Here is a 26047-nt window from a genome sequence, read left to right as displayed (position 1 = left end):
CACAGGGAAAACGAACCAACAACAAAAAAAAGTCAGTCGCCCCAGATGGTGCAATCCTTACGTGGAGGGTTTCCTGCCCGCTCCCCCCGCGCCTGCCCCGGGGCGGAGGCCGAGGCGGCCGCCTCGCCGGGCCCCACCGGCTGCCTTTTTTTTCCTCAAAACTACTTCTTTTTTGCAGCCTGGGTTTAACCCGCACCGCCGGCCTGCGCCGGGACACCTGCCGCCCTGCGCCGGGGCGGGGAGGCGGCCCGGCCCGGCCTGGCCCTGACGCGGGGCCGCCTCACCGCCGCCTCACCGCCGCGGGAGTAGCCGGGTTCGCCAGCGGCACCCGGGGAGGGTGAGAGCTCGCCGGCCGGAGCTGTCCGACCACCGGCTGCCCGGGCGTCCGAGGAGACGGCAGCGGGGGCTCCCCCGCCCCGCCGGGCAGGTAGGCAGTGGCGGGGATTCCCCTGGGCGCCGGCCCGTCCTGAGGGAACCCGCCTCGCCTCAGCGCCGCCCGCCCGGGGAGCGGCGGGGCTTCCCCCGCAGCGGCGCGGCCGTTTCGCGACGCGGGCAGCCGGCGAGGGTGGGGGCGACCTCCGCGGCGATGCCGGCCCGGGGGGAGGGGGTGGGCGGGCGGCGACGGCGGCAGCGGGCTGAGGGCGGCGGGGAACGGTGAGTGGTAGCGGGGATCGCGTAACAGGGCGGCCGGCCGCGGCCAGCTTGGGATAATCTGCGGGGGGTGGTGGGGGGGGAGAAATGCGCCGTTCCGACGCCCCCGTTTTCGGGGCTGTGAGGCGGCTCAGCGCGGGGGAGCCGAGGGCTGGGGGCAGTTCAGGAGAGGGAGTGAAATCTGGCTCTGCAGGTCAGGGTTTTGCTCCGCCGGCCGTGCCCGCGGCGTGGCTCGGTGCCTGACGGAAAGCGTGAGGGCGGTGGATCCCTGAGGCGGGGTCTCGGCCGCGGGGGGCAGCGGCTCGGCCCGGCGCCCCTCGCCCCGCCCCGCCCCGCCGGCCGCCCGCTGGGCCCGGGGAGCGCGGCCCTCAGCCCGAGGGGTCGGCTGCAGCCCCCTCCGAGAGGACGTGAGGATTTAAACGAAAAATGGTTTCCTGCCGCAGCCTGGGGAGGGATGGCAGCGACCCGCAGAGCAGTGGCCGCGGAGGCTGGCGTGGTGGTGTGACTGCGCCCGGCGGGGGGCTGACCCAGCGCTTCAGCACCTGCTCGGTGCGCCTCAGCACCGACGGAGTCCATGCCTTCGCTGTGATGGTTTTTCCTAGGTCAAAAGTGAGACGCCTAATTTAAGTTCTCTTGAAGAGGCGTGGAGTACCTTGCAGCTGAGAGAAGCGTTTAAGGTAATGTGAGTTATGTATTTTTTCGTGATTTTCAAATGTTCGTGGGCTTACATGGAAGAAGTGGTGTGATACTCTGACCTTCTGTCCGTTCTCTCCATTCTGAGAACCGGGCTGTTGCATTTTGTAATCTGTCCGTGTTTTTGAATAAGACATTGAAAGAAAAAGTGCCACAGGTTTGCAAAAATTAGTGAAAGGCATGATTCTTAAAAGTTCTGGTTCGACTAGTTGTATTTTTAATGGAGTAGTTCAACTTGGAAAGCACTAGAGAGCAGAGGAAAAGGTAGCTGTACAAATTTAATGACAGATTTTAATGAGAATTATGATTTACTATGTGCTATTATGGATTCTGCTTTGGCAGGGGGGTTGGACTAGATGAACCACAGAGGTCCCTTCCAACCCCGAACATTCTATGATTCTGTGGTTCTGCAATCGTAATTCAGGTGCGTGTATCATTGAAGACCCCTTTCAGATGCTTGTCTCTTTTTTTTTTTTTTTTTTTTTAATGCTTAAATTGATACAGTTACCTCCTTTCAGGGTGAAACTTCACGGATGTGGCCTCAGATACATGGAATTTTTTCCCCTCTGGAAAATTTGGGCAAAGATAACTCGAGCTGAATTCTGTCCTCAGTGGTGAAGCTCCGCAGGTCAATAGCAGGCTCAAGATGTGGACAAAATGGCTGGGCAAAGGGAGAAATTTAGCGGTTTGTCATGGCGGAATGTGGTAGGAAGAACATTTTCACCTGACTCTGCAGTCATACGTTTGTCATTTTCTTCATGAATTATGAGAATGCATGCACAGAGCAGAGCCCAATTTTGCTCTTGAGTATACCTTCCACAGAAATGGATTCTTCTTCATCGTGAAGTCAGAGAGAGACAAGAAGGCGTCTCCTCAGAGCAGTTCATGTGTATGATTCTACACAGGGCTATGTTTGCAGGCCTTCCATGTTGGCAAAAGGGCAAGTTATAAATTTAAACAGGTAGAACATTGGATTTGTAGAGAAGCAGGTTTCTGGAAGACTTTCCTTCAGAACTTGGCAAAATACCGCTGCTGCATCTGCTGAATCTACTGCTGCATCTACTGAATCTACTGCTGGGGCAAAAAACTGCTTGAGAAAGCATGTGTGAGGCAGAACACTAGAGTAAGGTAACGCTGTAATGGAACAGAGCTTATGACAAAACAGGGATTCTGAGAAGTTGTAAAGAAAATACCTGGTCATAAGTGGAGTCTGTTCAGTCCCATGTCCTCTTTAAATTATTTCCGTTGTAGTATTTTTGTCCTCTAACATTGGAAACTAGAGATTTTAAGAGTTACTGTCCGTCACAATTAGTGAAGACAGAGCTTTTCTACAAACACACATAAATCCCCTCTAGTGATTTTAAAGTTTTGTTTATTGCTTTTTATGCTCAGCATTCTTGCAGGGGCTCATTCCTTCCTACAGCTAGGCAAGAAAAGACCTGCCTGGCAATCTGGGTGGAAATTTGCAATGAAGGAGGAGGGAGGAAAAGGGGAAGAAGGAAGAAAGCAGGCATGGCAAGAAGCAGCGTGGATGACTCAATATATGGCACACTTCTGAGTCAGTTTGGTGAAGTAAAACACAGCAGCCGGAAGTGTCATCCTTGACTATTGTAGAAATGAGTGATCAGGCAAAGATTCTTTATGACAGCATGGGGTTCTCCTGCTCATCCTTCAGTTTGAGTAATTGCATTTCTTCTTTGACAGTGCTGTAAAAACTGGTAAACTGAATAGAAAAAAAGCAGTAAAGCAGGCAAAGTTAAGGAACAACTTGTCAGAGGCATGCAACTAATAGATCCTTCTCCAAACACATTAGGGATAAGAAGTCTACTGAAGAGTCCTGAGAGCCAGTAGATTGTTCAGGTATAAAAAAATGAACATAGCAGGGGAAAAATTTTTTTCTTTCCATTTGTGTTCATCTTGGAAGATCATGGATTTCAGTGCTAGTACCTTTTCTTATGGCTAATCTTCCACAAAAGGATCTGTCTCAAATTGAAAAGTCAGTAAAAGGCAGTTATAGAATGAAATGATCCATAACAAAGAACCATGACTGGCTGATACTTACTCTTGTGTTCTCTTCTTGTAAATGTCTCAAATAAAGCAGCTTTGGGACGAAAAGATCAGAAAGTGGTAAATGTGGTTTTATCTTCCCCAACTGATCAAAAAAAAAGCCAGGAAAGTGGAGACCAGTGACTCTGGTATGTGTAGTAGACAGCTGGGTAGTAAAGAATTGAACCAGTGGAAATGAAGATAAATTATGTAGGGAAAGAGTCAACAGTGACTTCTGCAAAAGCAAGTCATGGCTCACAAATACTAGAAGTGTGTTAGAATTGTACACATGTATGTGAAGACATTGGATACAGGAGACATGGTTGATACAACCTGCCTTAATTTCCAAAAGGCATACAGCAGAGGCTGTCAATGAAGCTAGACTGCCATAATGTATTTATTCTCACATGTATAAAGAAGTGGGTAAAGTAGGTTAGATTTTCAAGTGGAGGAAGATCACCGGTGGAGTCCCAAACAACTCTCTTCTGCTCAGCATATATTAATGGTCTGCACAGAGGAAAATTGTTACAGTGGCAGAATTTGCCAACAATACAAAGCTATTCAGACTAGGACACAGAGGTGTTAATTGCAAAGAGTGGTGGAAGGATGTCATGGTGGTGAATGACTGGGTAATAATAGTGAAAGAAATTTGTTGTAGATAAATGTAAAAAATTTAAATGAAAACATATGGGCAAAATCATATCATCACATGCTCAGCGTCTGACTGACTTTACCTGATTTTTAACATTCAGTGATGAGGCCTTGGGATTTTACTACTTAGGCCCATGGAAGTACCGGGTCAATACTCAGTAGTATGCAAAGAACAAATAGACTGTTAGAAATTATTATGAAATTATTAGGAAAAGACCCAGAAAAAAAATCGTTGTTTTAGTTCCTAAGTCCGTAGTGAACCTACATTTTGAAGACTATATGCAAGCTCTGTTCTCCTCTTCCCGTCTCAGACAGGCTGTAGTGTAACTGGAGGAGGTACAGAAGAGAATGGCAAAGACAGAAGTATGAAGTCAGATTCCATCTAAGGGACAGTTAGAGAGACTAAGACTCTAGCTTGGGAAAGCAAGAACTGGTGAGAAACGTGCTAAAGATTTAATAACGCCTGAGTGCTTGACAAGCTGAATAGGAAATGTTCACTCATTTTTTCCTTCTGGTGCCATAATTAGGAGCTGTCAGGTAAACCAAGCAGGCAACAGGCTCAAAACCAGCCAAAGACAATTGCTGCATTTCCTGTGTCCTAACTGTGTGATTCCTGTACTAAATGTGAAATGCAAACATTGAATTTCAATGGTGGAAGTTTGTGTTAGAAACTGCTAATTGAAGGTTTTCTTTTCTGCAGGGAGACATGACAGCAAAAACATTGTTTTTGTGTAATATCACAACAGCATTTCTGTCTTTAATTATTGCAGGTAAGTTTATTGGTGGCTATGGAAGGTCTTGTTCTGAAACTTACTTTTTTCACACAATACTAACTTTCTGTCAAAATGGCTGCAAAACTCAAATTTATGTGCATGCCAGTGAGTTGTTTTTTTTTAAACCGTCCTAAAAGCAGGAACCTATAAAACACATAATATGTGATATTTTATGTCCTATCTTATCACATAATTATTTAGGTTGGAAGGGAACTCCTGACATCATCTAGCCCAACCTCTCTGACCTCCCTAGGGTCAGCTAGAGCAGGCTGCCCAGGACCATGCCCGGTTGGATTTTGAACATCTCCACAGATGAAGACTCCACAGCTTCTCTGGGCAACGTGTTCCAGTGTTTGATTACCCTCATAGTAAAAAAGTGTTTATGGTGTTCAGATGGAATTTTATGTGTTTGAATTTGTCCTCACTGGCCCTGTCGGTGGGCAGTACTGCAAGAAGTCTGCCCCCCTATTCTTCATTCCCTCCCATCAGGTATTCACGCACATGGATAAGAGCTACTCACACACTTCCCAAGACTTCTGTTCTCCAGGCTTAACAGTCCTGCTCTTTCAGCCTCTTGTGTGAGATATACTCCCTTAATCATCTTTGTGGCCCTGTGCTGGACTTTCTCCAGTAAATCCATGTGTCTCTTGTGCTGGGGAACCCAGAACTGGCCGCAATGTTCCAAACGTCGCCTCACCAGTTATCAGTTCCTGTGGCCACAGCATTTAACAACCATCAAAGCTATTATGGGGCATTCAATACAGGTATCTGAGCAATTCAGTGTGTTGATAAGTAATTTTGAAAAGATTTGTAGTGAAGTGGTGAGTACTGGGGGGGGATGTGAAATTATCCCTTGTGGTTAAAACTAATGCTGACTATGAAGAGGGTATCTGGATATTGAATAGTTTAGTGACAGAATATCAGTAGGTAAAACCAAATGGGTGCATAGGGGCATGGAAGGGTCATACACATATAGCAGAAACAAGCATACTGTATGTGTGTGGTGTGAACTTTAAGTTAATTAATAACCACTTGGAAAAAATGCTACTTTGACATCTCTGCATGCTCTCTGGAAGCATTAGTTCTGTCATCAGTGACAGTCAGAAAAGCAGAGTTTTTGGGAAGGGAGTAGAGCAGAAAACAGAAAGCTTCATTGTGTTGCTCTATAACACCATGGTGAATGTGAATCCATTGAACTTTGCAGTCCTGGTCATTCCATCTCAGAAAGATTGTATCACAAAAGGTAGAGAGATGAGTGACCGTGTTGTCAAATATGAGATGGCTTCCATATGAGAAGTCATTAAGTGAATGAGAACTCAGAGGTAGAGAGATGACTGAGGCAAGATGTGATGGAGGTCTATAAAATCATGAATAGCCGTAGAGTAGGCAGATGAGGAAATGTTTACTTTGGCATTTCTGATCACAAGAAGTACATGATGCCCAGAGAAATGATAAAAGCCAATGAACAGTTTTTCATGCAGAACGTGAGAGAAAAAAAAGGGGGTGAAAGCGAAGAATTATTGTACTTGTTCTGTCCTACGCTCTTTTCTTACACATTTTCCACTGATTGCTGTCAGAGACAGGGTTTTGGGCTAGACAGACACTTGCATGTCTCTGTGTGGCTATTCTTATATTCTAACAAAATGAGGAATTGTAGATGAATAGAATACTGACTCTGGATACCAGGGTCACATTCCTGAGTTGGTGCGTTTTTTGGCATACTGACAAAAAGAAAAAAAAATCTCACGGTGTTGCTCTTTCCCTGTGTGAATCTCCTTGGGTCCAGGGGAAAGAAAATGAGCTCATTGGTAAGTGCTTGTAATAATTCCTCTCTAAATGGCTCATAAAATGAAAGGTGAGTTGAAATTTGCATAGCAAACAATATTTGTGCAATGGCAACTCCAACTGTCCTCTTAGGACATTTGGGTACTGAAAGCATCATCTGTCTTAAAGACCTACTTTGACTACCTACTTTTAAGTGAAATTTAAAAATAAAGACATTAAAATTGAAATTTGTGCATGCATGTGTGTGTTTGTGTGTATGCACATGAAACAGACTGGAGAATTACAAGTACTCTACTACTTGCATCTGAACTAAAACGTACAAATGACAGTCTGCTGCAAGCAAAGTGATTCTGTTGAGTGTAAAGTTTGCATTCAAAACAGCATGGAATTTCAGTGGTGTAACTGTAGCTGTATATCACTGGGTAGTACTCTCAACTGTGAAGGTAGGGGATTGTAATTGTATGTTTAGTAGGTGACTTATGACTGGAGATGGAAGCTCCAATGAACTTTGTAAGTGTAATCAAGGAATGAGTTTGGTGCATCCTTTTACAGTGTTTGAGGTTTTCTTTAATGTTTATTTTTTTCCTTTAGAGAAATGTGGTGCCTATGATGTGATGTTGAGGCAAAATCTTGTGCCTGACGGGCAGCCTCTTGCTATTAAATGTTCACTGGAAAAGAGCTTGAAAAGTGGAGACTACAACTTAACATGGTATAAAGTTGGTAACCAGACAGCTGTGCCTAGAGACAAACATTCTAGAATTCATCAGCGGAAGAATTTAATTTGGTTTCTCCCTGCAATGTTAGAAGATTCTGGAGATTATGAATGTGTCATAAGGTGAAAGTTAAAAAAAATTACGTTGCTACAGAAATGAGTTGCAAAGAGAATAACTTTTAGAAAGCAAGTAGAACTTTGGGGTCAGAGAAACACTAATGAAGACAGGAGAGCGCCTTTGAAAAAACTAACTTTAGGTTGGGGAAAATAAGTCTAGTTTGATGGTATTTTTCTTAGTAGGCAAAAGTGAATCTATTAGAGAAACTGTAAACTTCTCATCTTCTCTTTCTTCTCTGAAAAAAATGCCATATATTTTTGAGTTGGAAAATACGTCCAATAGGTTAATTTAATTATGTTATATTAATTGCAGGAATTTGACAAGCTGCAGGAGACTGTGTACGAAAGTAACAGTTTTTGAGAGGATTGATGGTTTATGTTTAAATGAAAAATTTGCTGTAGAGGAGGTGATATTCACATTATCATCTGGAAAGGTTGTGTGTCCACACTTGGATTATTTCAGGAATGAGAAGAATATTCAGCCTGTTCGTTGGTATAAGGTGAGAATGCGGTGTTTTATACTGTCTTATGACTGTCCACTATTTAAAATACAAATCACCGTTGTTTGTGAATTTTAAGAGAAAAACTAAAGATTTCTTGTAAATGGGAGAAAAATGCTTTTAAAACAAATTGGGAGAGGATTAAGACCTTTTATCTTTTAAAGGTGTATACAGGTTTTTTAATTAACAGGATAGAAATTCAGGTTAGATGTGAGGAGGCACTGACCTGCGTACCCACCAGGTGTCATCTTTTTAGCTGCTGGCAGTACACACTGTCCTGAATTTCTTTTGTGTGGAGACAGACGGACTATGTCAGTTGTGAGATGTGGCGTATCCTTTATGTGCTGGATACCGTTCCATTAAATAAACGCTGTTCCGTATGGTTCACACGTATTTAAAGGCTCTTTCTGGTACAAGAACGTAGTGCCTTCTACAGCATTTCTGCCTCATGCCTATGCAGTCTGTATGGTACCAGGAGTATTTAAGTACTTTAAAAAATTTAGTATAATTACTGAGCTATTCTTCATTAATGAATACTTTTAAAAATCCTGACACTTGCATTTCACTTTCTTACTTCTATAATATTGAAAGTTGTTTTCTATAGGAAATGGAGTACTTTGAATTAAAAACTTAGAGCCAAAATGAAGTACGTTTTGCTTTTTATTCCCCCCCCCCGCCCCTTCCTCAGCCTCTGCAAGGCATCCGTCCTTATGCTGTGGTCCGTTGAAAGTTCAGATTGCCTTAAAGAGAGACAAACTGTGGAAAGAGATATTGATACGAATTAACAGAGTTCTCTACACATGTTTAGGACTGCCAGCTGCTGGAAGGGAAAAGATTTGCCTTCTCAAACAGTGATCTTATTATTTTCGATGTGACTGTACATGATCAAGGAAACTATACATGCGAAACAACATATACCTACAATGGAAAAGAATATAACATTTCACGAGACGTCAGTCTGACTGTAGAAGGTAAGTAGATCATTTCACTGTGCTTGTGTTCACAACAATGACTCCAAATTTTTGTCCACATATCTAAAGACTAAAGCTAAAAGACCCAATTTGGGGATAGATATGCTTGGGGCTACTTGTTCCCACCTAAATATGAGGGAAGGAAATGCTGACCGTTTATATATTTTTGTCTGTTTTTGCCACCGTGTTAAAGATTTGTTCCCCTTTTCAAAGCTGCAGTATGTCAAAGCTTTGCTGCCCAGACCAGCTGACAAGGTCCCTCAGCAGGTGCCCTGTAAGGCTTGGTAGGCACAATACTTTGTGCTGTATCTGCACCCTCTGTCCTGCCCATCTTACTTCTCTCTTTTTTACATCATCCTCTTGCTGCCAGAAAAACGAACTAACCCAGCCCACATTGTAGCAGTATGTCGACTCTGTGTATCCTGTCTGTTTCCTTCAAACCTTTGTCTCTTCTGTTTTTGGTTTTAAGCTCCTCAGCACAAGAATTGCTGATCTCTGATATCGTGTGTCTGGCTCAGTAGACCCTGATTTATGTCAGGGGGCCACCAGTGCAAAAAAATAATACAAAAGAAGGCCTAGCTGTAAAATGCAAACTCCTTTACTAGCACAGCATTATGAGCTTGATATTGGATCACTGAAAAGGCTGTGCTGTATCAAGGTATGAAATGCCAATACTCTTTTTTACATGCCAGCTGATGAAAGACATTTTCAGGATTACTAACAGATTGTATTACTATTTAATGGTCTCTTTTTGTGCTTGCCTGTTTTGTCTGTGTCTGCGCATATATATATGCATACATATGTATGTATATATGTGTATGTATATGTATGATATGAATATGTATCATATTAATATAATGTCATACGTGTATGATGTGGATAAACAAAATATGAGCACCATAGGGTCACATCAGATGAAATTAATTGTTCTGGTCTTAAAATCTGTTCCTACAACTTCTCTCAGTATAATTTCAGCTCCCACTGTTCAGTAGAAGCAAAATGATATCACCTCTTTGCTGTAGATGACTGATGGCAGCTCAGTTGTTTTTAAAGTCTCCAGCTGAGCAAGTCTACATTAAAATGGGTGATATGTGGTCCAAACAGTAGTGCAGGCCCAGTTTTCAGAAGAGGGAGGATATATTCGGGGCAATCCTGTGTGCTTTGCTGGGGAACTGAAAAAGGATGCTTTATGTTTTCTTTTTGTTAATTTGTGCTCATGGAGAAGCTTCCTTGAACTTTGAATATCTGATAGCAAACGTTCCAAAACATCCTACAGCTGCCTGAGACAGCTGGAAATGGTATGTGCATTCAGTGAGGGACCCTCCAAGCTGGGATTCATTTAGCGATACTGAGACATTTTTAATGCACGTGTCTTGATCTCCACCTGTTGATTATTCTCCCTTTGTAGCCTGTAGACAGAAATAGGCTTTCCAGAGTGTCATACATCTAGTCCTAATGTAAACATCTATAGGGGGCCACTGGTGTTGTACTGGCTTATAGACAGTGCTGTGGAAAGAATTGTAGGGCCTTTAACCAGAGTACAGAAATTAAATTTCCCCTTTATAATAGGAAAAGTCTAAAATAGAAGAATTGCATTCCTAAGCATTTGCCTCCAGTCTGTATCTGTGGGGTGCTGGGTGATAGGCTATCCAGATTGTAGAGGAGTAGTACTGTAGGTATTTACCCATGGCCTTCTCAGCACCCATGCATGCAATGTTACAGAGTTTTTATGCCATGGAGCAGCCAGGCTACCATGGGTGTGTAGAGATTTGTGGAACTACATTTTGGAAGAGGTGGAGCAAAGAACAGCATAGTTTCAGGTCAGAGGTAGGGGCTACCTGAGATACTGTACTTCCAGTGATGTGTTATAAAATTGCTGAGAACCTTGTCCATAGGACAGGGTTTTTTTAGGTTGTGCTTGTGTTCTAGAGCATAAAACAGGCTACAGCTGCCCTGGGTTTTCTGAAAAGAACTTTCTTTCTTTTGGTTAGTGAGCCCACCAAAAAAGCCCCCGGAAATATCTTATCCAAGAAACAACTCCATTGAAGTGGAAATTGGTAAGTAGCTTTCTCAGTAATAAAATAATGATTTTGTGTCCTAGTAAAAATTTATACCTGCGGAGTGCCCTATTCTGTGGTTTTTTTGCTTTTTTGTTTTTTGACAAAAACTAGTTCAGTGACCAGCTCAGTTTCTCTATGTTGATCTCCTGAAGGAGGAGTGCTTGGGGGTGAGAGGGAAAGAGACAAGGCATGTTGCTTCCAAAGTCCTTGGAAACCTGTGTGGAAGTTTCTCAGATGTGAAGAAAATTGTAGGGAACCCATGTGATTCTCTGTCACATCTGTTGCTTTCCATCACTCTGGAAGAGATTCTAAGAACAGATCCATCTTTGAATCTGCAGTGAAAGTGGTGCCCCAGAGAGAGGCATCTTCATCCTGGATTTAGCCTCTCCCATCCTACCAGTCTCCTTCTGAACTGCAGATCACTGACTATACAGACCCTCTGTTAGAGTAACTTTTCTGGACGGGTGTGGGACCATCCTTAGCTGGTCTGTGTGGGAGTCTGTGGACAGAATTGTATAGACTTTAATTAGAGTATGGAAATTAACTTTTCACTTTGTAACACAATTTTATAGGCTCACAGGTTGCAGTGGATTGCAATACAACAGGTGCTGATGGGTATGAGGTGTTTTGGACAGGCAACGGTGTGTATGTTGATGTATTTTATATGAACAGAATTTTTGCAAGTCCTTATGAGTAAGTATATTTTCAGATTAGAAAATACAGTGTTGGCAACCAAAGTGGAACTTTCTCCCTTTGTCATTAAAACATTTAGCAACACTTTTCACTTTCTTAAATAGCTTTCTTTTTAAAAACTCTTAATGCTTGACTCCTCTAATTCACTTTCTGCTTTGAAGTAGAAACTTGAAATATAGCATGCACGTGGACTTCACATGCAATTGTGCTCTTTTTGGTCATTGTAAAAGGTGTTTTGTAGACTTAGAGTCTCATAATTGTAATACAGTTTCTATTGAGCAGGCTCTGGCCTGGCAGAGACCTCTTTCAATTGGATCAGGCATGTCCAGGCACATGATCTCCAGACTGTCTCTTTCTTCTGTGTTCTCCTTTCGCTTCGCATCTGCCTCTCTGAAAGGTTGCAAGAGGTCAAACCTGTGCTTTACAGGAGAAACTGAGACTTCCAGATTTAAGAGCCCAAAGTCAGAGAAGCTTAGCTGGGATCAGCTGAAGAGCTAAGGGAAGACTTTGTTGAGGACATTTGTGCTAAAGTGGGGTGAGAGGAAGAAAAGGGAGACAGATTTCCAGTGACGAGTTTGGGCTTGGGAGGAAAACAGACTTATACTGAGTAAACTGTGAGAGGGGCAACTGGGAGAGAAGGTGAGAGTGAAAAGCAGGTTAAATGGAGTTAGGAGAGAGGACATTAGACCTGACTTGAAAAAGCAGCTAGGATTGGAGCAGAAGGCAATCTGGAAGTTTGTTAGGCATGACAGGTTGGGAACTAAAAATTGCAGGTTTTTTATCAGCCTTCATCTGATGGTGGTGCAATGAATCAAAAATGTGATCATTTTTGTAGATTCTCAAGGACTATCTATGAGCGAGAAACTGATGAAGAAATTAGAGTGATCTCTTCAGAGTAAGAATAGAGTTGTGAGAAATAAGTCCTCATCATAAAACAAAGGGGGAAATAAAACGCTCAATTCTTTGAGTGCTCACCAAGAGAAAACCCTCTACAAAAGTAACATACTGTACTGTCATAAGGAAATGTAATGCCATAAACAATTGGGCCATAATGCAGAGGCACACAGTCACTGAATTGACATCGTGAAAGCACTTATTTTGTGTACTTCCTAGCAGTTAAATGGTTGTCTTTGCAACCATTAGTCATTTGCATTAGTGATGTTGATTCATTCCTTGTTACAGTGTTCAAAATACTGTAACTTTTTGCGCAGGTGATTCGTGCGGTCCTATATGTGCCCTTTATTATATATTTCAAGCTTTTATTTTGCATTTTAAATGGTAACTAGAATATGTTTTCAGGAAAGAATAGTGCTTGGCTGAGGCAAAGTAGACCAGTTAGATAATTTTGCATTTGAGATCTACTGTTAACAAGGTAGTGGTATCCCTCATTTTGCTGGTGGTTAAAAAGTTATTTATTTCACACATCGATCACACAGCACACGACTAACTGAATGTGCAGCATAATGAGCGTTTTTGTGCGCTTGTCCAATGTATGTGGGATAGTCGGTGTCTCTCAATGGTGCAGCGTGACACCATAGCTGTTACACATCTGTTCTGATCTCTGGGTGAAGCAGCAGTTTAGGCTCCACAGCCTGCAGCTGAAATCACGCTGTGAGTTGGTGTTTGCTGTAGGTCACCACCTTTGATGTCTTCTCTGTCCTAGAGCTGCTTGTCACAAGGTGACACCCTTGTACCCGGGCCTCTTTCTGTGTCATTTCACATTGTGCAATTTCTCTTTCACCAAGCACTGGGGCTACTCACCTGCTCTTACAGGGGCTGGGAAGCCCATAACAAGGGTTTGCCTAGGTTTGTGAGGTGTGTTTTTGTACTTTAGCCTATAGAAACCTTATATGCCTTTGGGGAAGCACAGCTTCAGATAAGATAACGTCTTGATGTTTTCCAACAGCTATGCTAAATGTCAGTAAGAGGCCCAACCAGTGTTTGGGTTTCCTTCGTGTAATGTAATTGCTCATCTATTCTGCAGTGTGGTTGATGTTTGCAGATGGAAACAACCATTGTTGTGCTGCAGCTGTTAGTGGTGAAGCCATTCCAGAAAGGGCTGTGGTTTTATGGCTCTATTTGTCACCTTTTGCATAGGGACGAAACTTCTTACGATGGACGCCCTGTGTATTCAGTGAAGCTAATAATTTCAGAAGTGAATAGTGAAGATTATGAACAACCGTTTGTCTGTCACGCTTCAAATGCCTTTGGGCAGGTTGCAGCATATGTTATATTAAAACACAGAGGTAAGAAATACTGTTATTTTTGAGGCCTGTGCTGGTGTTGACTTCCCCAGAAGGAGTTTTGATACCAAATGCTCATATATTATGTTGATAGAAGACAGACGGATTATAGTTTGCTGTATGTATGCATGTACCTGTGAATGGAGGAGTCACTGTAGTACTGTATTTGTCATTATTAAAGTAGTAGGTAGACGGAAATGAAAAATATGGTATTCAAATTTGTATTACATTTGTATAAAAGATCAGATTTGGACACATTCAGCATTTAAAAGAAAAATCTTCCTATATTTTTGTGCAGTTCCTGATTTTCGAAGATGGCTGACTGGAGGGCTTGTCTCTTTGTTAATTTTAGCATTTGTTACTTTAATAATCTACAAGATTTTCAAGATTGACTTGGTGCTTTGGTACCGTAATTCTGTCTGTGCCTTTGCAAGTAAGGAAGGTATGTGCGTGTAAGCAGGTATGTTAGTATAACTAACCTATTAATTTTTTTACTTGCCATTACTTCTAAGCAAGTGATTATTTAGTAGAATGTATATGGAATTTCCTTGAGGAATTTTCAGGTATGCATAAATACATTTTTTGGCGTATTTTTTCCGTCATATGGGTAAAATATATAATCATAGTTGAAGTAATAAACACTGCATAGTATTGAAGGCAGTCACGGTGTGGCAGGTCAAAAAGAACTCTAGGTTTTCCCAAATCAGCATGTTGCTTTTTGCTTTTCTGTAAAGTGGTTTCTTTACATGTAGATTTGTGGTCACTCTGGTGATGATCAATAGGTGTCAGCAGAGCTACATCCTGTAAACTAGCTGTTTAAAGACGTGCATTAAGTATTTGTATTGAAATCAGACTCTCATTTTCTCAGAAATTAATTTTGTTTTTTTTCCAACTTCTCTCTATTACTGAACACTTCCTTTGACATTCTGTCAGATATGATGGTTACATGCTGAAGAGAAAAAAAACTACTAGTTCTCTATTCTGTGATTCTTATGTGTTTTTATTGCTGTGTGTAGACAAATACCTTGGACAGATGTGAAAAAATTGGAAGAAGTGCAAAGTTATAGATATTTTGTTTGGCAGCCCTCAGAATTAGACTGTCTGAAGTTCCTCATAGCTTGAAAGTAAATGGATTATGTGCATTGAGATAGTTAACATTTATTCATGGTGGTTCTAAATGTTTTCACAGAAAAGTAATTTCAGCTTCTGGTTTAAAGTTCATTATTCCCAGAACACTTTAATAGAAAAAAAAAAGAAACTATGTTTTGTGGCTTGTTGAGCTAAACTTAACTTGTTGAGTTAAATCTGATTTTGGTTTGGTTTCTTCATTCCTGTTTATTATGCAGTTCTAATTCTCAGAACCTCAGCTGCCTTCTGGCCTTTTCTTCTACTGCCTTTCCCTCACAGAATTATTACAAGAAAGAGTTCCCATTTTCCACTCTCTCTCACGTTTAGCCAGAAGTGGAGATAACTGATGTTGAGTTTGTTTCAGGAGAGGTGGTGAAGAATGTCCTGCAAGAGGACACTTCCTTAATGTCTTGGCACCTCTGGGGTTGGGGGCACCTTTCTGGAGGTCCCAGGTCCTGCATCCAGCTCACTTGCTGGCACACCTGTCCCCATGATGGGAAAAGAGGTCAGGTTCTGTGGCTGATCATCTTTCTTTTGATCTGCAGGCCATTTCAGTGCTTTGATGTTATTCTGTCAGATAGGTGAATCAGCCCCACATGGCTATTTTTCAACAGTCCAAAATGAAACCTTGCAATAAAGGCATGTTGGTTTTTAGTTTTTTAATATAAACATTTGTATTTGTTTTAGATGGGAAAATCTATGATGCGTATGTCCTGTATGCAAAAAGCAGTCAAGGCAGAAGCTTCTATTGTCTGGAAACCTTTGTTCATACAATACTCCCTGATGTCTTAGAACAACAATGTGGATATAATCTCTTTATATTAGGAAGGGATGATTTACCGGGAGAAGGTATGCTTTAATTAATAGAGTTAATAGGTTGTCTTTTGACACATTGCTCTTGCATTAGAAGATTATTTATGCAATTAAAAACCACCTATTTTTTTGAAAATAAAGCTATATTTGTTTATTTTTAATCAATAATTTGTCCATTTGTCCAAGTGTCCAATGAACATTTTTTTAATTTTAAATATTTTTGCTTTCTTACAAAAAAATGTGTTCTGATGTTATGCAGACCTGCACTTTCGTTTTAGTGATGAACAAATGACGATTCAGCAGCATTAGTAATATTGTTGAGGTTCTTTGAATATCTGCTCCTGAGAACTGAAGAAAACAATTTTTGTCAAGAATTTCGTGCAACGAATCATGAATAATAAATGGCAGTTGAGAGATCTTAAACATACCAGTCCTCTGAGCTAGTCTCTGCTCCATATATGTGCAATTTTAAAATTAAGAAATATTGTACCTCAGTTGTGAAGTTGCTATGCAAACTTTGATTGTTCCTTCATTACTCACAGCTGTGGTCAATGTTGCTGATGAAACCCTTAAGCAAAGCAGAAGACTGATGATTATTTTGGGATCAGAAACATCAAGCTGCTGCCTGTTAGAAGACACCTCTGAACAACAACTAGCTATGTATAATGCTCTCATCCGTGATGGGATTCAAGTGATTCTTATAGAAATGGGTGAAATACAGGACTACACGAGCATCCCAGAATCAATCAAATACATTAAGCAAAAACATGGAGCTATCCAATGGAAAGGGGACTTCTCAGATAAATCTTGTTCAGCAGATACGAGATTCTGGAAAAATGTGCGCTATCAAATGCCATCCAGGAAAAAGGTATCCTATTCTGAAGTGTATTTGTTGCCCCTAACTTCGACCAGTTCTGCAGCAAAGGCAAGTTAAGATGCACTTATTAAAATAAAACTGAGTAGGTGATTCTGAAATGTGGGGTTTTTTACACAAGTTCTTTATATTACAAAGTAAATGTTTTCTTCAAGGAGTAAAAACTACTCATCCCTTCCCCAGATTACACCCTAGAAGAAAAACTCTGTGCAACTTTATTTCTGTTCTGGGTTTTGGATAGTGACACAATTTGTTGTGTTAGTCTCAGAGATATGGGAAGTAAACACTGATGATGGTGGTAGACTATTAAATAGTCGTGGTCCACATAAATGTAATATCCACTGGAGAAGCAGCTGTGAAGTCCATTTTTTAAAATTGAAACTACGGTTGGTAAATTAAAAATCTGTTTCTGTTGTAAGCATTTTCCTAGTCATTCTGTTCCTCTTCTTGCTGACTCTCTGTGATTGTCTTCCTCGTTACTGCAAGAATATGCACTGTGAAATTTTTGGGGTCCCCCGCTGAGCAACATGCCTTATCTTTTCTTCTTGAAGGGGCTGGGGAAATACATGACATAGCAGGTATATTTAAAACTCCTCACAACACTAAATGTGTTTCAGCTGAACAGTTGGTACCAAATGTGTTCAGCAAATGGAATGGATTCTGTGGTGTTTTAGGCATTTGTTGAATAATTCTGCGATATCTAGACTATGGGGTGGTTCTAACATAGTCTCTTGAAATGGTCAGGAAATTGAAAGTATTTCACATTTCTTGCAAACTGGAAGCTTTCTAGACTGTGCTGCTACTCTGGAAACCAGATGTTCTCATTCAGTGACTCAGCTGTGCTAACTGCAAGCACAGAATTCACTGAGAATCTATCAAAGGACTGTGCGTGGGCTGGGTATCCTGGACACAGTGGGAAATGGCCAGTTCTGAAACATGACCGGGTGCTAATGGCTAGAATTAACATCTTGTCTACTTGTGAAAGAAAAAAATAGAGGCATGTGGCTATATTGACTGCTTGGAAGTAGCTTGGTATTTCTGGACGCTGATCCGTTGTTCTATGCACATCACTGTGAGAAAATGACATGCTTGCTTCCTTTTCAAAGTGATCTGAAATGTCAAGAGTTTTCAGTCTCTGGCCCTGAAAAGCATCATCTGAATGCAAATGTGAATTCTGCTTGCTTCTTTTTTGTTATTTTCTGGAGTTAAGTAGGTTCTTACAATATCTTTATTGCCAAGATAGCGTCTGTCACTGAATTTCTTTCAACTGGGTCTGAGAAGTGTGTTTGCTGTAGAATATACTCTTCATTGGACTGTGTTGGTGGGAGAGAAAGCAAGGTCCAGGAGAGCAACATGTGTTTAAAGTGAAAGATTTGCAATAGCATTTCATGGTACCTTTTTCTTTGAGAAGGGCTGGCAAAACTCTGTATGAGCAGTGTCTCATTCTCCTGGCTGTGGGGTTCACAGCAGTGTAATTTTCCACAGCCTCCATTGACTAGAGACTTCTTCTGAGATCTCACCATGAAAATGGACAACAGGATAGATCCATCAGATGAGGTACTGTTGTTCTAGTAGATATTGAATCAGTCTTCTTTGGAAATGCATAACGTTTAGGCTGGAACCTTTAAAAAATAAATTTAGGAACCTAGAGAGATTAGATAATCATTATTGTCAAATTTTTATGCTGTGTTTAGACTTAGACTTGCTCAGAGTAGTGTTGAAAACTGTACTTCCCTTCAAAGATTTTTTTCACTTATGTTTAAAAACAGAACCCGCTTATTTCCATGCAGAATAAGAGAAATTATAAAGAAAAAATGCTGAAACTGTGGTAGATTTTTTTTTCAACTTCCTAATTTCATATGCTTTGAAATAAAAAAAAATACCAGTACTACTGCTACTACAGAAAAGTACCTTGTTTTTCATGGAGTTGTGCTGGTATTTTTTGTTTCTTCTGTAAATGTGCCATTACGATTTCTGGCCACTTTTTCATAGTTCTTTTCAGAGATTTGCTACAATATTCAAGATGAGTATTTTCCCACTAAACAAGACTCCTAAAGACTCTTAAGTGAAAACAGATGATTGTGAGTCAGCATTTATCTGCCTGATACTTTCTTTTAAACAACCACATTCAGTATGACTGTTTAGGCATTTTAGTCTTTGTGTGGGAGAAAGGTTTCAGTTATCGTGGTTAATTGTTAGCTAACTACTTGAACGTAGCATGACACCCAGTGGCTTATCCTTTTATCGTGGGACTTTATTTTGAAGCTGAATTTGGCTCCGTTTGCTCCCCTTGGAAACATTTTTTTTGCAAGGAAACATAGGAAAACATGCTTGTTTTTATCATACAGTAAAAGAATTCCCATAGAGACAGATGTGCTGATTGCTTTTTGTTTAAAAAAAAATAAAAAGATTAGTTGGCCAGAGGCCTGCTTATGGAAACTTTGTAGCTTCAGAAGTAAAAGGCAAATGCAATGTAGCTGTGAAAAAGTATTTGTTCACCACAGTGTGGTAGATATATTTTGGTTTATTATATGCCCATGCTGACAGAGAAAACAATCTGAGTGTTATGTGGTGTAAGATACACTGAAAGCATTCTCTGCACCATTTTTTACTTTTCAAGCGTAACTATGTGATACTTCTTCTGTTGGCTTGTTAATGTCAATTTATTTGGCACTCCCCATTGCCTCTTCCCTTCCTTGCCTTGTGATTAACTTGTCTCAGATTTTCTAGTTCCACCACATCTTTCCATCCATACTGTGAGGCTAGTTTTTTCTGGCAGACTTTCCTCCTTTCATATTTTACCTCCCGTATCCCACTTTCATGTCTTTATGTCAGCTAGTGCTGAGATACAGCCTGTTTCATGTTTTAATGTACACATGTATGACTGTATTAATTCATGGATAGAGGCTTATGTGATGGGGAAGATCACGTGCTCTGAGCCCAAACCCAGAACGAGTTCTTACAGCCTGGTGGAGTCTATGCGATGACCTCAGACAGGACGACCCTGACTGACTGTTTCTTTTTTTCCTTTTAGTTTACCTCTGTGTTGCACCCTAGCAGGTAGCAAAGCACAAAGGTGATTTCACCTTTCCCCTTTGTCTTCCTGCCTTGAACTTCTGCTAGAGGGGGAAGCCTGTTCTGCCTTTTGTTCAGATGGTTTAACTACTGTAGCTCCTTCCATAGCTGCAGTTAGTTTGAAGATGAAGCAGGCAGACTACAGTTAATGTTTATAAAAATCTGGGCTGAGGAGAGACTCTTTTTCTCCCAGAAATACTCAAGGATGTATTACATTGAATACATGTAAGTAAATCATTGGCTACCAGCTTTATTTCAAAGTAATTCCTGGTCTCTGCTTTAGTCATAGATGCTACAACGCAGGAACACAGGAGCAACAGAGTTTCCTCCTCTCATCCCTATGGTCATTATTCCCAAGAGTAAAGGCAGAGTACACCACTTGATGTATATGCTTGTTCTCTTTTAAGATGTGATAATATTGGCCAGGGCTTGATGCATTTGTTGTGACAAACTGAACATTAGTCACTAAAAGCCAGCTAGAAAGTAGTACAAACCACTTGCATCCTCAGCTCACTCTAAGATTGCTTCGCGTGTTGAAATCAATTGGAAGAAGGAGTCTGATGTCCGCTGGGTATCAGGGGGCACAGTGAACAAGTTCAGCTCGTGCATGACTTCCTCCAAGAGAGCACCCGGGTCACAGTGGCATTACAGCTGGAGCTAGAGCTCTGCTTGGCAATGATGGTGACTATGAGGCGTTGGTGTTTCACCCTGAAGAAAGGCAGAAAGCTCACCAAGTCATTAAGGTGAATTTTCTGCTGCAGGAAGGCTGGGTTTGAATTGTTGCTCCAGATCAGGTGACTTATACGTGTAAATTATTTTTCTGGTTCTTTTTTGTCCCCAGCCACTCATTTGATCTTGCCCTGATTTTTTTTTCAGCACAACAGTGGCTATAGTGGAAGGGGAATTTTGAGCACTGTCCTATTAGATTTGTTTTTTGCACTACTCACTTTCTCTGATGGGCTTTATTTCTGTTGGCAATTATTAAAATCCATGTTCCCTCTTTCCCTTGTCTCACCAGCAATTTGTATCAGGGGAGTGCTTCATTTTTCTGCGTTGTCCATGGTAACACACCCCAGTGCTGCTCATCTCTCCTCCAGTCTCTAATGCTGATTTTTATCTTTTGCACTTTCTTGCTGAATTCTTATACTGTGAGTATATACAGATTCCCTGAAAGATGGGAAGGGCCACACTCAAGTCCTTAAGAAGATATTGTTTCTCTCTTTGATCACATGGTTTCTAATACCTGTACTGTTCGTTTGCTTTGTGTTTATCAAATATGTGTAACTGTTTCTTCTGTGCCATGGAGGTGGGTGACTTGGACAAGCGGTGGGTTTGGAAGGAAATTTGAGCTATCTACTCTTACCCTACCACTCACTCCTAGGGAAGCACACTCAGACTGTATCAGCTAGATCTGTACTTTATGGATGAGGTGTGCCACAACCACATCATTTCACATGGAGCATAGGAGAAGTGGCAGGGCCAATGCGTCTTTGTAGGAGTAAAGAAGTTGCAGACAGGTAAAGGAGGTTATAAATTCTCCCACTTCAGAAATGGTGAATAAGCAGGATATTTAGGAGTTACAAAAAATAAGATTCATCTGTCCCTTTAAAACAGAAAAAAAATTGGCAGTTAACTCCCCTACATATTGCCTGTGGGAAGAAATAGTGAAAAAGCTAAAGAGCTATCTTGACAGGGACGCTCACAGTGGGAAAGAACTTGTGTGCCATATGTCCCTTTACCATCTGTGTACGCTCTCTTCTGGGTCGTGACATCTGGTTCTGCTTGGTATCTGGCTCTGATTCCCATATTTTTAGAGTAAATGGGACTTGATTCTCCTCAGAGACTGAAGAGAATAGAACACATGCCGACTTCTGCAAGAAAAGCCAAGTTTTTCATAAAAACATGTCTCCTCAGCCTATATCTGAATGGCTTGATACATGTATGTATTTAAATGAGCCAAGGATGTGCCAGCACCGTCTGCTGTCACTTTTTAAAAACTGCTACCTTTGGTGTGTTTGACATTTTTGGATGGTTGGGCCATATAGTTTGTTGGGTACTTAATTCAGGAGAAGAACTAGCTTATTTTTGAGGAAAGGGTCACTTCAAAGATGGTAAACAACCAAGGATGGGAAAAGATCTGGGGTGCCAGGGTGAGGATTGGTGAGGGAGTAATAACATCTGCCCTAGGAAGTGGCTGGGGGGATCCCCAAACCCCGCAGCGGGGAGCAGCACCGGCATCGCGCTGTGCGATGCCTCTGCCTAGTGATGCTTGAGAGCCGGTTGGGGTGAAGGTCTCCTGTTTTAAAAGAAGCCGCTCTGCGTAAGATCACGACAAAGTTCTGTTGCTAATAATGCCAAGCCAAAACACTGAAAAAACAAACAAAAAAATCGAGGGGTTCAAAAAAAGAAGATATTCTGATGACTGCTATTCTGAATTATACTGTAATTATTATTTTTAGTTCTTTCTCCATCCTTTATAGGAACTAGTAGGGAATTTAGTGGAAAATGAGACTTTTGGCCTTGGAGTCTGTACATCTGTTAATTTAGTGCCTCAGAATTAATCGGGAAATGAGGAAGAATTGCCCTCTGTAGAGCTGTGTTTCCTTACCAGCCTCCAGCATACGTCAGTTAGATCTGACTGCTTTATGTTGAGCAACACTTCCCATTGATTATTATAAGAAAAAGACTACGAATGGAGACCACTTCATCTGGGATTTGCATTCCAGCACATCAGCCGCGGGTGATGGCTGGAGGACTGTTACTATGTGCTCCCCACGCATTTGAGAGTCTCACAGCTCACTTGATATGGTGAAGTATGGAGAATTTTTGCCTGATTTAACTATCTAGACCACTGAGCTGGAAACAAATGGATCCAGTGGTCACATGGTGAGAAAATCTTGAAGTCTGGGATGCTGAAGTGTTTATAGGACCCTGGTCCACAGATGGACAGTAGGCAAGAGTCAGTAGTCCTGGAGTCCTTGAAGAAGGATTGCCTCAGGGCTGCCAGCAGAGAGGAGCCATTGGGTGCATCATGAAGACCGTACAAAACTGAACATCACAACGTTCCTGGGAGCAGGAAGCACTGGCCAGTTCTCTCTGGCTCTGAAGATTTGGGAGTCTAATTTTACAGGCAATGTCTCTTCCAGGTGAAATGATCAGTCCCCAGTTCTTGCCTTGGACAGTGTGCCCAGGCCTCAGGGGACCTAGCAAACCCTCTTTTCACTGCTGGTACATAGCCTTTTTTTTTTTTTAATCTACAGCCATATGATTTCTAAGTTGAAGAGATTTTGCAAAATGGAAGTGATTGGGTGATTTCAGTGCCTATCTAGAACCTTTGCCAAAATCTCTGTGGAGAAATTTTTTTTACTTGGATTAATGCCTGTCTTTATAATGATAATAATAATAATAGAACTAAAAATGCAGCCAAATCAGAAAGCCCTGCCGTGGCTCAGGCAAAATGTAGATTCTAAGTTCCAGAACTAATGGTGAAGATGAGACTTTGCAGAAAGTGATTAAAGCAATTAGCACAGGATGGCTAGGGCAGAGTGGTTCGCAATGCTATTATGAATTCACGGAGCTCTCAGGAGTAGTTGGATTTTGTAGTGAGCACTCAGATGTCAGTTCTTAAAGTGGTATATTAGGATACTTGAAGGTCATCTAATGTCTGGAGTGTCCAAGAGCAGTGCCAGGCATGCTTTGTGTGGCCCTCAAATACACAGTGCTGCCAAAGGTGAATTTTTTCTGCTCCAGCCGTGGGGAGTCTATCAGCAGTCACTGGTGTCCTGGGGCAGTCTGGGCATTATGGGGGAGAGGGGCTCAGTGGGCTTGGTAGGGCTTCAGGAATCTGGGAGTGAGGCCATGCACTTGTTTCTTCTCTCCTGCAGTCTCTCTCTCTTCTGTGAAACCCACCAAAAGAGGCTGCCTCTTGCTTACTTCGTACTCAGTGGCACACAGCTGCTTCTCACAGAAAACAACCACCTTACTCGTACAGAGCTGCACTGGTGAGTTAGAGCACATCCTAGCTGGAAATGGGCTAGAGCACTTGAGAAGGGAGGCACTACAGATGTTTCTCTCAACGATGTGAATAAGACAGGACAGCGGTTATTTCCGTTTACAGGGTATGGTCCTGGTGGGTAGTATGAGATGGTCTTTCACAGGAAATAAAAAGAGAGGACTTGGTCATATGACAGTAGGCAGTAAATCAAAGTGCGTATTTTGCAAAAGAAAACATGCCATTTTTAGAAATATCTGTATGACTTCTTCCTTGGCAGCTAAATACCATCTCAACTGAGTAAGAGGCTGATGGAAAAATAGTCCTTGTAATGCTTTAAAAGCATTTAGCCAATTTAACCTAGACCTGGCAGCACTATAAAGTCGTTGTGGCCTGGCCTGGCCCTGGGGGGAGAAGAAAAGAGGAGGTGAGGAGGAGTAAAAGCAGCAGCATCCTATGTAATTACTGATTAAGATCACGTGTAGCATTTGAGCTACTTGTGGGACATGTGAAGTGCCGTTTTATCTTTGTATGTACCTCTCTCTAACCACAAATGTACTTGCTACGGGCATATTTCACTGCTCTTGGCTGTTGTCTTTGAAGATAACTCCAATCAGCCTGATGATCTTCTTTTGATTTCCTGAGCGAGACCACCTCCTGGATCACCATTTTCCTCTCAAAAGACCCAGTGCTGCGGAACTTCCCTTGCCTTAGATGCAGAGCCGATTTTTCCTTCCCCTAAAAGCTCCTGGTTTGTTGTCGGCAAAGTCTTTTTGAGCGGCGAGTGCAGAGCACTTTTGAGGGGGAGGGGAGCAGGTACTTCACAGACTGTGTAGGATGCAGCTGTGGAAGCAGTTGTTTTGGGCCTACACTGAAAATCTGCACCTGTATTTCATAACAGAGGTGTGCCCACCTGCAGGTGGTCCTAAATGCCTTGGGGAGGAGAACGAGGCCTTTGACATGTGACAAAGTTTGGTTACAGATGCTGCAAGCCTGCCTGTTCCTCTGGCCAGGGCCTTGTAAGGGCTGGAGGGAGACGTGCCAGCTGCGGTGGCTCCAGCTGACCCGTTCCTCGGGCCAGGAGCTGTCTTACAGCCAAAGGACCCAGTTTACTTACGAGGGCTGCTGGGAAGAAAGAGAAACAACAAATGCTGGAGAAGAGCACAAGAAATGCTCTGCAGATTCAGGCCAGCAGCTGGCCGAGCCAGGCATTTTGTCTCCAACAGCGGTGAAAGGAGCAGCTGAAAACCTGACTGGTATCTTGACAGCAGCCCAGGCAGCTGCCCCAGTCCGGGGCAGACAGGTAAGTTGCTGCTACCTTCTCCCCCTCTGCCCTGCCTCAGTGTGCTCCAGCTTTGGGAGACATTTCTGAGGGCTCAGGTGGGCATCCAAGCTGAAGCCACACTGGCTCTGGTGCTGCACCTGCATGGACAGCCTCCCAAGGCTGTCGGCTCCGGCTGCACCTCTCATTGCTGTCAGCTCAAGCCAGCTTGGTTCCCATGCCGTGGCCGCGTCACTTTTGTGCTGTCACCATCCCGTAGGCTGCTCATGCAGTGTCTTGGGTCTGATTCCTCGGCGCTTCCTCATGCACTCCTGCAAGGCAAGGAATGGAGCCAACAGCAGGCAGGCCCTGAGAAAAGAGCCCTTCCTCTAGACCAGAGGTCTAGCCCCTCTCCTCTTGCGTGATCTGGCCTCACCGAGCTGCAGCACTGGTTGTACAGACACCTTGTGCTGGCAGGCTAATGGGTTTTGTTCTCACTGGGTGTTAGCTAAGATTACCCGGGGCGTTTTGGGCTTGCAAATTGCAGAACGCGGTGGTGGTTGAACAAAAGCGAGTGACAGATTGTCATACAAGCACTCCTGCAGTTCTTGGGGTGCTTTGAGTTCTCTGTGTGCTTTGGTCTCCTGCCTGCTTGCCCACAAATGTCAGCGGGGAGCTGTGTGCATTTGCAGCTGCTCGGTTATGGCTAAATCAGGCTACATGGGTTTTTATCTCTAGCACTCAGGATGTGAAATCTGAGCTCCACTGAAACCCTGGGATCAGGATAACATTCTGGTGTCTGAACCCTGAAGTTTCTTTAGTATTTTGCTTCCTTTCCCCCTCTCTAGCAACAAACAAAAACCCGTGTGAAACCTGCTGGGTTTTGTGTGCATTTGGCCTGTGTTGCCCCAATATTTCAAGGCATTTTGCCACTGCCTGTAGCAATAGTTGTCAAATGAAGTTGTGTATTTACAGTGAGATTTTTTTACTGTGCATATTTAGACTCAGGC

General features: G+C 42.4%; 2 protein-coding genes across 3 annotated transcripts in view; both read left to right on the top strand.

Moving 5' to 3' along the window:
- Positions 1-311: 311 nt before the first annotated feature.
- LOC104329455 (interleukin-1 receptor-like 2) lies at positions 312-17227 on the top strand. The gene is made up of 14 exons (XM_075426414.1): positions 312-427; positions 1254-1328; positions 1687-1768; positions 1863-2049; positions 4742-4811; positions 7191-7434; positions 7742-7928; positions 8737-8899; positions 10891-10956; positions 11532-11652; positions 13750-13898; positions 14194-14337; positions 15711-15872; positions 16379-17227. The coding sequence occupies exons 4-14, from the start codon at positions 2002-2004 to the stop codon at positions 16768-16770; spliced, it is 1746 nt and encodes a 581-aa protein (XP_075282529.1). The 5' UTR covers positions 312-427; positions 1254-1328; positions 1687-1768; positions 1863-2001; the 3' UTR covers positions 16771-17227.
- Positions 17228-24891: 7664 nt separating this feature from the next.
- Positions 24892-26047, top strand: part of IL1RL1 (interleukin 1 receptor like 1) — a 42268-nt gene continuing 41112 nt past the window's right edge. For both annotated transcript variants that reach the window (XM_075426425.1, XM_075426437.1), the window contains exon 1: positions 24892-25079. The gene's annotated coding sequence lies outside the window, so the exon portion shown is untranslated. The remainder of the gene's footprint in view (positions 25080-26047) is intronic.

This window comes from Opisthocomus hoazin, chromosome 1, assembly GCF_030867145.1.
Source record: "Opisthocomus hoazin isolate bOpiHoa1 chromosome 1, bOpiHoa1.hap1, whole genome shotgun sequence".
NCBI lineage: Eukaryota > Metazoa > Chordata > Aves > Opisthocomiformes > Opisthocomidae > Opisthocomus > Opisthocomus hoazin.
Note: the sequence above shows the minus strand (reverse complement) of the source record. Positions and strands in the feature narration are given on the sequence as shown.

Coding starts and splice junctions, on each gene's coding strand:
- LOC104329455 (XM_075426414.1), top strand. CDS start 2,002: ATGGCTGGGCAAAGGGAGAAATTTAGCGGTTTGTCATGGCGGAATGTG. Junction 7,929..8,736: donor AGCCTGTTCGTTGGTATAAG/GTGAGAATGCGG, acceptor ACACATGTTTAG/GACTGCCAGCTGCTGGAAGG. Junction 8,900..10,890: donor CGTCAGTCTGACTGTAGAAG/GTAAGTAGATCA, acceptor TCTTTTGGTTAG/TGAGCCCACCAAAAAAGCCC.